Here is a 12,367-nt window from a genome sequence, read left to right on the forward strand (position 1 = left end):
CATTGGTGTTGTTTCTTTCCTCATATCTATAGCTCTTTCTATGTCATTTTGGTGTTCATTTATTTCCTGGGGATTCAGTCATTCAGTATCATGATTGAGGCATGATGGGACACAAAGTTGTGATTTGACTTGCAATAATTCACGAGAAGGGTTCTTTCATAGACCTAATCAATTTGAGTAGTAGTAAACTATCATTCCCGATACCAATGATAGTGTTTTTTAGGAATACTTATCATACACAAGTTACACGAGGAGTCTGACTGAAAAAATCATTGATTGGGGTGGTTCCATATCTGTTGAACTGAAAGTATGATGTGAAATGTTAAATACACAGAATTTTGGACCTTACACTTGTTCATTTAAGTGCTGCATCTTTCTGCCAAAGACGACAAAGGCAACTCAGAGCTCAAAAGCCTAGTCATTGTACAAAAATAAGACAAGCTGATACCCATTTATTTTCTGCTACAGTTTTTAGAGAAAATTCTTGTCTATTGTTGATCATGCTCACTATTAACTAGACATGCTCGGGCAGCTGTTGTGATCTGCTCTATATTTAGCCTAAATACTGACTATGGAAGAAATATGGTTCATGAGGATTCATATAATCGACCCTAACTGGCCGGGTGGGGGGGATTGAGATATAGTTGTTATTGACTACAAAAGAAGCTGATTGATTAGATTGTATAAGAATAGTATTGAATATGATGTATTAGTAATGCTGATACTATTTCTTAATTCCCCGTTTAGTTTGTTACGTTAAGGGCAATTCTTGTATATATGTGGATTAAAGAGGTTCCATTGGTAAACTAGTACATCCTTTTTCTGCTATGGAGAATCATGAGGGATATGCTAGGACAATGATCAACTTTTGCATGTGGATACTTTCATGTCCAAGTGTAATACTCCTGGACTTGTTGGGGTAGGGGTGATCAGTTTTGGCCTTTGAAGAGTTTGAAAGAGAAGAATGATTGGTCTTTGATAGAATAGAAGTTTGCTCCTTGAGTAATGCATGGTGGGGGTGGAAATTGACTCCTAATTAATACATAGTGGAGTGAAGATTATTACTTCTTAGGTGGGCTATATTTCTAATCTCCTTCACAAAAATTGGCTAGTGTAGTCATTGTACATGTTTACGCCTCATTTCACTATGTAATAGGTGTATTAGTAGGGTCGAAGCCGGAAAACAAAGTATGGATTTGGTCGAAGCTAGTAACTTGTAATCCTTTTATATGTGGATATATATAACTTAAATCACGCAAATAAATACGTCGATAAGGCTAAAGATAAAGTAGATAATTGGAGGTTGACAATGACAAATGAGCAATTAAGTAATGAATAGCTTAACTTTAGACAATACCATTATTAATGATATTTGGAGACGTACCCTTTAGGTGTCATCCAACCTGGGGTTCTCCTTTTCAGCGCTATGAATTATGAAAATGACCGTAGAATAACGTCGTGGAATGTATCTTTCGTTTTTAAACGCCCAAACTTGATTACCTCAAAAATTCAATTTATATAATTTTTTCATACTATGAAATTATTTATTTGGTATGATGATAATAGTTAAAGAATGTTAAAAAAGTTTTACTTTAGTGGTTAATGAGATGAGTGAACTCCTGATAAGGTTTGGACAATCCTAATAAAAAAAGATGAATTTACGTACAATATTCTATGCTTATATGTCACAAGTATCGAATAATTATCCTTGAATATATATCAGATTAATCATTTTAATAATGATTTCAATGTTCTGTTACGTAATAATAATGCAATAAAAAAGTGAACATAGCTTTCTAAACTCCAAATTATATCAAATATTGTTAAATTAAAGGGAACAAGGGGGAATTAGGTGACACAAGTCATCCTTTAATTAGCATTATGATTAATTAATTAATTAGTAGTACATGTTAATAAGAGATTGGAATTGCAATTACCTACCCATTGCGGCTCAACGCCACAATTTTGCTTTCTCTCACACCTTTCCCGTCTTCATTGGTCCTCCCATTTTAAAAGGAAAAGGAAATGAACAAAAGACAAAAAAACTTAGCAATATTATCTGTTTTATATTGGGCTAAAAATAAAAAAACAATCATCATAAAGCTTTTGAGAGATTCAGGATCACGAGCCGAGTCTTCGGTTAAGGTCGGATACCGAATTTTGAGCAGAAGTCAAAAGTCAGGTTTTGAGTCTGAGTTAAAATTGGAAGTTAGGTACATAGTGAGGTCGGATATCGAGTTAGGGTTAGAGTTAAGAGTCAAGACCTAGAGCGTTGGGGATCGAGAGATGAATTCTGAATCAAGGACGAAAATCAGGTTTCGAGTTAGGGTTGAGAGCTGGGTCTCTAGTCAGAGACGTGTCTCGAGTTGAGGTAATAATTGGGGAATGAGTCAAGGTTGGATTCCGAATCTCAAGTCGGGTTAAGATTGAGAGTTGAGTTTTGTGTTAGGCTCGATATTCATGTCTCAAATTGAGGTTGAAGTCGGGAGTCATATTTCAGGTTTCAAATCTGAATCGAGAGTCACATATTGAGTAGGGATCGAGGTCGGGAGTCAAATTTTAGGTTGAAGTTTAAAGAAGGTTCCCAGGTCGGAGCCAAGAATCGAGCTCCTAGATTGGGGCCGGGACTCGACTCTTGAACAATGTACACTTTAAGGTATAATTTGGTTAAAAATCTGTTTATATCTCAAAATTATAACCACAAATATAATCATGAAATGATAACCATGATAAATAATCGCACCTTCAATCTCATGATTATAATATAAAATTTGAATCCCATGATAAATAGTAATTCCACCTCTATATAAAATAAATTATCTCATAATTATCATATAAATTTATCTTTATTTTACCTAATACCTTCAATTAAACACAACAAAAATTTAAACCCAAATTTTGAATTGAAAAAATCCACTTAATTTCTCCAACCAACCCCCCTACCTAACTATGCATTACTTTTTTTTCCTCTTAATTTTTAAATATGAGACTTTATTAGCACGTACAACGCTTTTGCCTCGAAATATAATGAAGATTAAAAACGTACGTTATCTATTCGTTATGCTAAGGATCTTTTGGGCGGTGCCATTTATTTTTTGTTATCTTTGAATAATACACCATTTTTTCTAGTCTTTGGTCAAGCACAACAAGAAATTACGTATACATTATTGTACTAATTAAAGAAGTGGACTGTTAGTTAGTTCTTATTAAGTTCCTTAAACTGTGGAAAAACTGTAACATTTGTGTACAACTACTTTCAAGGAATTAAATATTATTTCCTTCGTTCTATTTTATGTGAGATAGTTTAACTTGACATTAAGTTTAAGAAATAAATGAAGACTTTTAAACCTTGTGGTAAAAAATGAATGATTTAGAATTTTTTGTGGCTGTAAATCGTTTTATTAAAGGTAAAATAGACATTTTAAAGTTAAATAATTACTCCCTCCATTTAAAAAAGAATGACCTTATTTCTTTTTTAGTCTGTTTTTTTAAAAAAAAGACCCATTTCCTTATTTGGCAACACTTTAACTTTCCACATGACATGTTTAAGGTCACAAGATTAAATGTCATTTTTGTACATTTGACATAACTTTAATTTAGAACCACAAGATTTAAAAGTCTTTTTTCTTCTTCTTAAACTCTGTTCCAAGTCAAACTAGGACATTCTTTTTGAAATAGAGGAAGTACTTAATATAGAAATGTGTCATTCTTTTTTAAACTGACTAAAAAAGAAACTAAGTCATATAAATTGGGACAGAATAAGTAGTTTCTTGTAGATAATAGATAAAACTAATTTTTATAGTACTCAACTCTCACTTATTTGAGATGGAAGAAAGTAATAGTTATTGACTTATTGTATATTAGAAAGACTCTAAACGTATCAAAATCATATCTAATGTTGCTCAAACTCTCAATATTACTCAAAAAGTATGGACAATTTAAACAAATTACCCCCTCATTTATGTTTTTATAACCAATTTGTTGGTTATAATTAATTAATTTTCATCCACCCCCCTCTGTTTGCCACACCAATTTGTGGCGTTATCTAATGTAAACAAATCTATTTTTCCACAGTACCACCGCCCAATTCTATCCTAAAAATCAATCAAAACAAATTCAATACATGACAAACTGACTTAACTACCTATTTATTGCTTGACTACACGTGTACAAATATCTACCCTTAGATTTCCCTTGTTGCCACGTGTCATTATGATCTCTTCCAACGTGGCAGCTATCAAAATCCATGACAAATTATAAAATAAAATCCATTTTTGCCCCAATTCCCTATTATTTCTTTATTTGATATAATAATATAAAGTGTGGACAATCTTTGGGAAGGTCCCTTTCTATAAACATGAATCGCCCAAAACTTTACTGTATAATAATATAAAGTGTGATAATTTCTCTTTATTGAGACAAAATAAGATGAAAATATATCTTTTCTTTGTACGATGATGTGTGCAAAGATCTCTAGTTCATCTTGTTAGATCATAAACTCCGAATAGATCTTGCATGCGTAATATAATTCAAATTTAATCAAAACTTCAATATAGACTCCGAACACTGATTGTAATATTATATCATTAAGTATAATACATGTATATTAACTAGTGAGTATAAATGATTTGACCGAGCAATTAAATGTATAGTATCGCCCAAAAATAACAAGTTTGCAATATAAAGGTAACTTCTAATAACGGGAAAGTTAAATTGTTTTTTCGCAAAATAAATAGATAAATTTAATTATTTTTTTTAAAAAACGTACAAAATTTTAAAGTAAACAAGTAAAAACGTATGAATAGACAACAATACCTTATTACACTGATTAGTGATTAAGAGGCCACGCATTTAAAAGTAGTTTTGTGGTGTATAATAATTTCAAGCAAAGAATACCCTCAACTATAGAGACATCAAGAGAAGCTTCTTCCAGGTTCTAGCTGATCCCCACTCACAAATAATTGCATTTCTTATTGTTACCAATAATATATATATATTATTGATCACTCAATAATATAAAATTTGTGATCATAAAATTAAGGAAAATTACTTGTTATAATATGTAAACGTGATTTGATTGTGTAAAAACCGGTGACATACATTGTCATACCTTCTTCCTTTTTTGTAATTTATGGCTATATATTACTATTCTTTTTTCCATATTTTTCTTCTATAAATACAAGTTTCAAATCATTCATCCACATTATTTTTAAAAACAGAATTAAACGCTCTTTTGGTCTTGTCACTTGTCACTATTAAATATTTTCTTCTTGTTGTCTCTTTATAATACTTCACCTGATTAACTACTACTACTATAATATACATCGTCCTCTTTCTAGCAAATATAATCCACCACCAAAAAAACACAATTTTAATTTCTCATCCTTTCTCAGCTTTATTTTTAAAAAAAGTTAATTTCTTGTTTATATCAAAAGCAAAAAATGGGAGTTTCAGGGACACTGGAGTACTTATCTGAAGTACTTAGCAACGTTAAGAAGAGTAAGAAAAAGAAACAAATCGCAACTGTATCCATCAAGATTAGAATGGACTGTGAAGGTTGTGCTCGTAAAGTAAAGAATGCTCTCTCTAAAGTAAAAGGTATATTTATTTTTAGAGTTTTAAGTTATATATATCGTTACGTATTTTTTATAGTAATCAAAAAGATAAATTTCTTCAAAATAAGTTATTAAAAGTAAAATCACAATAATGTCTTTTTTTTTAACCTATCATGGCAACTTTACATGTTATAACACGTCTACTATTTATGGACCACCTACATATATCTTTTTTAATAACTTGATAGTGTAAAAAAAAGTTTTAAGAAAACCTTACAACTACAAAATTTTGTCGGAATAATCTAAGAATTTTCTTCGTTTTAATTTATGTGACTTGATTTTGAGTTGAATTACATTAAACTAACTTTTTTTTTTTTTTTGTGTGTGAATTTTTGAATAGGTGCAAAATCAGTGGATGTGGACTTAAAGCAACAGAAAGCAACAGTAACAGGATTTGTGGAGCCAAAAAAAGTGTTGAAGGCAGCACAATCCACTGGTAAAAAATGTGAGATTTGGCCATATGTGCCTTATAGTATGGTGGCACATCCTTATGCTGCTGGTGTTTATGACAAAAAGGCACCTCCTAATTTTGTAAGGGCAACTGCTGATCCTTCTATTGCTCACTTAAATCCTGTTGAAGAACAATATTCCCTTATGTTTAGTGATGAAAATCCAAATGCTTGTAATATTATGTAGTAGTTAATTATAAGTTTTTTTTCTTTGTTATAAAGTATATATACTTCTTTATGTGTATTTTTATGTATACTTAAATCCTGTTGAAGAACAGGTAGGCTATGATACATGGACGTGCAAGTATTTTTATATGTTTCATAGAAGTATTTGGCATTAACTTCATGTATCTATTATATGTATTTAGTATTAATTTGATATATAAGGTATCAATTTCTTATGATATATTCAAAATACATGTATGTAGTATCAACATACATGCATGTGTCTACCTATGAAATGTAACTGAAACATATCAAATTACGAGTAAATCATGACTATAGAGTACTTGCTGTATCACTAATAATTTTTTTTTCAATATTCTTCTCATTTTTTTAGCATCAGAATTTTTTTCTATAGATACATAATCTTAATTCAGATACATGTACATTTTATCAGATACATAAATTCTTAATTAGATATATATTTATATCTTGTTAGACACATGCACCTAATCAGATACATATTTTGATCATTTTCTCTCATCTTCTTCCCTTCGTCTCTCTCCTCTTACCGGCCAGAGGCCGGCGACACCTTCTATTATTGTAAAATATGGTCAAATAATTAATAGATGTGATCTATTATTGTAACAATTTCTACTCTATGCCACTTAAGTTGACATCATTTTTGAAAATTAATCAGACAAAAGATATATTAAACTACACATTTAGCTGATTTTATTCGGATATCAAAGAAAAATGATAAAATTTCTATAATGGTCTGAAAAAAATTCAGAAAATCATATCACTTTACAAAAGATGGAGACATCATATGTAAATCTTAAGCAACCACAAACGTGGGAGGGGAAGGATTAAGAAGAAAGTGATATGATTTAGAGTGAAGAAGTAAATTAGGATATAATTAAGTGAACAAAGCTTTATTTTAGGTTATTTTTAAAGAGTAATGTATTTCATTGTAGCTGACTTCAAATCTGTTACATAATTATTAATTAATAAATAGTAGGATAATCAATAATTATTTAAAAGTATAGGTGAAATTAGTAGATATGGTATGAATATATGTCTAATTATACATTTTTTTCTTTTGTTATTTAGAATCACTTATTTAGCAAACAAAATGAGCTATTAAAGAAGAGTTTATTTTGATTTCAGATACAAAAGTAAGAAGGGAAAAGACCTAAATTTACTTCTGAATTTGTCTCGAAAGTTAGTTACACACTTAAACTATCAATCCCACCCCACCTCCACCAGAATCCTCTCCCCTCCTTATTCCTTACATATATTTAGATTAAGACTACAAGATTTAAAAGTCATATTTACTTGATCTCTATATCCAATCAAAATCAGAAAAAAAAAAAACAATAACTAAAAAATTAATAGCTACAACAAATTAAATGAGTTAAAATGAAGGAAACATTTGTAAACAATAAAGTAAATCATAATAAAGGATGTTGAAACAAGAAACATGATGCTTTTTATTCAAACTTAAAAGAGTTTTACCAAGGAAATTGATCACTTGAAATCAACAACAAATTAAAACAACAAAAGCTAAACTTGAATAAAGAAGTTCAACACTTTCTACTTATGATATTGAAAAGACTGAAAGGGAAAAACAAGATTTGCTGAGCCATGTGATTTTTTATTTATGATAAAATAGCTCCAACTTCAACATAATATTCCTTAATTGCTCGAGTCAATCACCTTTTTGCCCTTATTGCCACCTTGAGGCTTCCTTTCAATTTTAACTGGCACAATTAAAAAATCAATTAACATTAATATACATACGAAACTATTTCATTTTTATTTGACTTATAATTTTTAAAATTTAAAAGTATTAAGAAAAAAAATGACTTACGAAAGCTTGGATTCTGCATAAGCATACGCAAGTGAGAATCTAGTGGCAGACCTTTGTCAGCAAAGCTTGAATCATACAACCTATTGCCAAGAGGGCTACATTCAAATCAACAATTATTATTAATATTTTCACAACTAATTTATTGTATTTTCATATCGTACAAAATAAACTCATGATTTTATTTTTATTTGTAATTCATTATATTTTAAGAAGTTGTCACATAATTAGTAGTAATTATATATATATATATATATATATATAAACTTTTTGTTCAAAACAAATGAATCAATTTTATATTCCTAGAAATATTCTAGTTTTATCAACAAAAAAAGAGTGTTACCTGGTCGCCCGTGGGACTTCTTTCTTCCTCCTTTTAATTTCTTGCTCAACAGCTTCTTTCTATAGTAATTTCATTAAAATTGAAAATTACATATTATTTTATTATTCTAAACTGTTATATATAGTGAATAAAATTAAGAAAAGAATTTGACAAATTAAATTATTAAAAATAAATTAGGAATGAGATATACTCTTGAAAAATAAGATTCATCATGTGTCCTTGACATATCATCGCTTGCATACCTAGCCTGTATTATTTACATTAGAAAATAGGCTTTAAGTAATATTTCATAGTAAAAGAAATATTAATAATTCATTAACAATTCAAATAAGGAAATATAATAATAATAATTACAATAATAAGAAAATATTAAAAAAACCATGAAATCATTCAATTGTGAAATTTCCTGTATTGGAGGAACAAAATACCCAATGGGGTTAGCACTATTTTCCTATACAAAAAATGAGTAATAAAATTAAAAAAGGACATAAATTAACATAATAAAATTTTAAAAAAATAGGTCATCAAAGAAACATACCGCTGGAGGTACATATGAATCTGGAATAGCTTCAAGGTCAATAACTTCATCGTGCATGCTCCTAAAATATTCATATGTAAAATAAAAATAAGTTGAGATGTATTCCATGATGTTCACACAATAGTTTCCTGGATAAATTTTTCAAAAAATATAAATAAAAAAAATGAATATCCCATAACATAAATTAAAAATGTATGAACATAGCACTTGATAACATTCACGTTTCAGACTTTAAAAGTACATTTAAAAAATCTAAAGTAAAAAAAATGTATTTAATATCTCTTACACTTTTAGATAGGGTAAATTTTAAAATCCAGTCCGACATATATACTAAATAAACAAAGAAAAAAAGTTATGATATCACAAAAATGTATTTGCACAACTTTTTCATGTATACGTAAACGCAAATAAAATCTCCAATAAATTTAAAATATTTATACATTAGAAACACAATTTTCTTCAAGAATTATTTCGATAAAACAAAATCAGGTCATGTAATCAAACTTACTTATGTGAAAAATAAATAATTAATACCCGTTCGACATGATTGCGAAGTTTGAATGATTTTTTGTATTATCATTGGTTTGAGACCTAAATAATCACTCAGAAAAAAAATTAAAGTTGTTAATAGTGGTCATGATTTGTAAAAGAGGTTGTGCAATAATTTTTTAATATTTGGGTGGCGACTGATGATAAAGGTGTTTGGATTGAGAATTGATAGTAGCTTTATAATACTCTAAATTAAATTTTAAAAAATAAAAATGAAACAAACTTACATTGTTGAATCAAAAAATTAAGAGAGAAAATCAAAGAGGGATGACTTCACAGACGAATAATCAGAAGAACTTACAATAGAGTATAACAATAAGCGGTCATACAGATCTTATTTATAATGTTCGAAATTTAATTAACTTTCCATGTGGATTGATTTTTCAAGATTTACTTACTTAATGACTTGAATAGAGAATATATAAAGTCAAACTAAATTTTAGTAATAACATAACGGTTGTGTGAAACTAAATTGAGAAACTTACTTAAATTCCACTAGTTTATGAACTAATTACTTATATACACTCTAGTTTACAATATTACGTATTTTATCGTATTTTTGTGTATCCATATACATGTATTTCAGGAAACATGGGGTCAATTTTGTTTTAGATACATTGTATCCAAGAGGATTCATATGTATTCGGGATAAATAACAAATCTCGCTCGCCTCCCTCGCATCATTCCATCTCGCTCGCCACTCTCATATGTATGTGATATCTCATATACATGTGAATCACACCAGATACATGTATATAAAGTGTATTTAGTGTGATTCACATGTATATGTGATACATAAAAAAATATCGTCTCCTCCCAATCTCGCTCGTCTCACTTTCTATTTTAGTGTATTGGGTAATAAAAATACATGTATCTAAGTGTATATTTCTCAATATATGATAGAAAATTTTTAATTAGTGGTATGATACATGACATTTTAAAAGTATAGATGATAATAATATATATGATAGAAGTGTATCTAATTATGAAGTTTCTCCAACTAAATATCTAAAGTAATCATATGAGTATATTAGAAAAATATAATTTCTAGAAAAAAAAATCATCACTTTATTTTATGGTATGATAGATAGGAATGACTGAATGAGAACCAAACAATTCATGTTTGGAAACACAATAATCATGGTCCTAATATTTCGATCAACTGATTTATAATATGTGTATCAAGTCTATAAGTTATGATAATTATCAGATATGCTATATACATAAGTTTATGTATGTATGTATGTATGTATATGTGCGTGAGCGCTATATATATAATATACATATTTATACACAGTATATACATTATTAATGTATAATATTATGTATATTTTAACTATATAAATATGCTAATTGACTGAACGATATATATTAACAACTTTTTCAGTAAATTTTTTCTTTATATATGAAATTAATAGAGCAAAGAAATTGTCACTCTACAGTCTAAAACGAACAAAAAAATTGATAGTATTATATAAATATTATATACTTTCAACGACCATGTGTTTTAGCATTTGAAAGATTGATAAATCAACTTTAAAAATATGAGCATTTGGGTTCTCTTTCATGCCTATATGATGGATTTGATACAATTAAATTCTATATATGCCTTATATGATGGATTTGATACAAAGAAATTCTATATGTTGACACCCAATTTTGGACCTCCACAATATATATTAATCATCGAGTTTCTTAAATCCAAACGATAAAATAATTGACTTTATAAAATTCAAAATATTTTTCAAGTTATTTTTAATAATTTTTTCAATTTTTATAAAACTTTTTTATATATTATATATGTTTTAGATAATTTTATATATAATTAATACATTTTATAAATATTCAAAAATCACCTCAAAAAGATTTTATTTTGCTTAAATATTTTACTAATTAGTTTAGTTATATAATAGTTTACACTTTTGAATTAATTAGTTTATAATTAAGTCAATTATTTTATTTCGTTAAAAATAAGAAGCTCATTAATTTATTTATATTAATTCATCTTATTTAATCACTAGCCGAATTTACTAAATGAATTCAATTTGGCTACATTCCTAATTCATCGGCTAAATTCGTAATGCAATTGACCACTCAATTCGGTTAAAATTGTAACTTACTAGCCATTACTTTTACCTCACCCTTAAACCAATTTTGGGTCTTTTATTTTGCAAATCCCAACAACCCTTTACAACCCAACACCATTTCCTCCCAGCCAACCCATTTCCCTTCAGAAAAACAATTATTCCCAGCCCAATTCCTCCATGAAACGACCCAGCCCAGCTCCTTATCCCCTGACCCGGTCCAGTCCACCTCTTCTATTCACAAAAAGACCTAGGAGCAACAACAATAGCTCCAACGTTCTGAAATGTTAAACCCAGGCGATGTGAAGACAGATCAACGTCAATTTACACGGATACAAACAACAATCCAAGCGGCGTGTACAATTCTCAAGCAACAACGAGTTGACGGAGATACACGACATCTCGAATTACAACTCACGGCAGGTCACGCCTTGTGCACATACAACAGAAGACAACAACTTCATTGTCTTCTTTCCCAACGTCCCTTTCAATTTGTACAATCGTAGCAGAAAAAACAAGCCACGTCTCAGTCCTTGGGGTTGTGATATCGCTCCACGTCGGCGTCCAAGGACGATGGAGTCGATCCCAGCCGTTTATCTCCCATTTCCTCTTCCGGAATGGGGTGAATTTTCAGAGAAAAGATGTTTATCCCGAATTGTGAAAGGTATTTGGAGTTTGAATTTTTGAATGGGCCCTTGTCTTATCCGGATTTCATTCGTTTCCCCCCAAGTTTGGAATCTTAGTAATTCCCTATATA

General features: G+C 29.3%; 1 protein-coding gene across 1 annotated transcript; it reads left to right on the forward strand.

The window, feature by feature from the left end:
* Positions 1 to 5,413: 5,413 nt before the first annotated feature.
* On the forward strand, positions 5,414 to 6,355 carry LOC125852977 (heavy metal-associated isoprenylated plant protein 24-like). Its single transcript, XM_049532668.1, has 2 exons — positions 5,414 to 5,598; positions 5,956 to 6,355. Exons 1-2 carry the CDS (start codon positions 5,442 to 5,444, stop codon positions 6,249 to 6,251), a joined length of 453 nt encoding a protein of 150 aa, XP_049388625.1. The 5' UTR covers positions 5,414 to 5,441; the 3' UTR covers positions 6,252 to 6,355.
* The last annotated feature ends 6,012 nt before the right edge of the window (positions 6,356 to 12,367 follow it).

Source organism: Solanum stenotomum, unplaced genomic scaffold (assembly GCF_019186545.1).
Source record: "Solanum stenotomum isolate F172 unplaced genomic scaffold, ASM1918654v1 scaffold7163, whole genome shotgun sequence".
NCBI classification, from domain to species: Eukaryota; Viridiplantae; Streptophyta; class Magnoliopsida; order Solanales; family Solanaceae; genus Solanum; species Solanum stenotomum.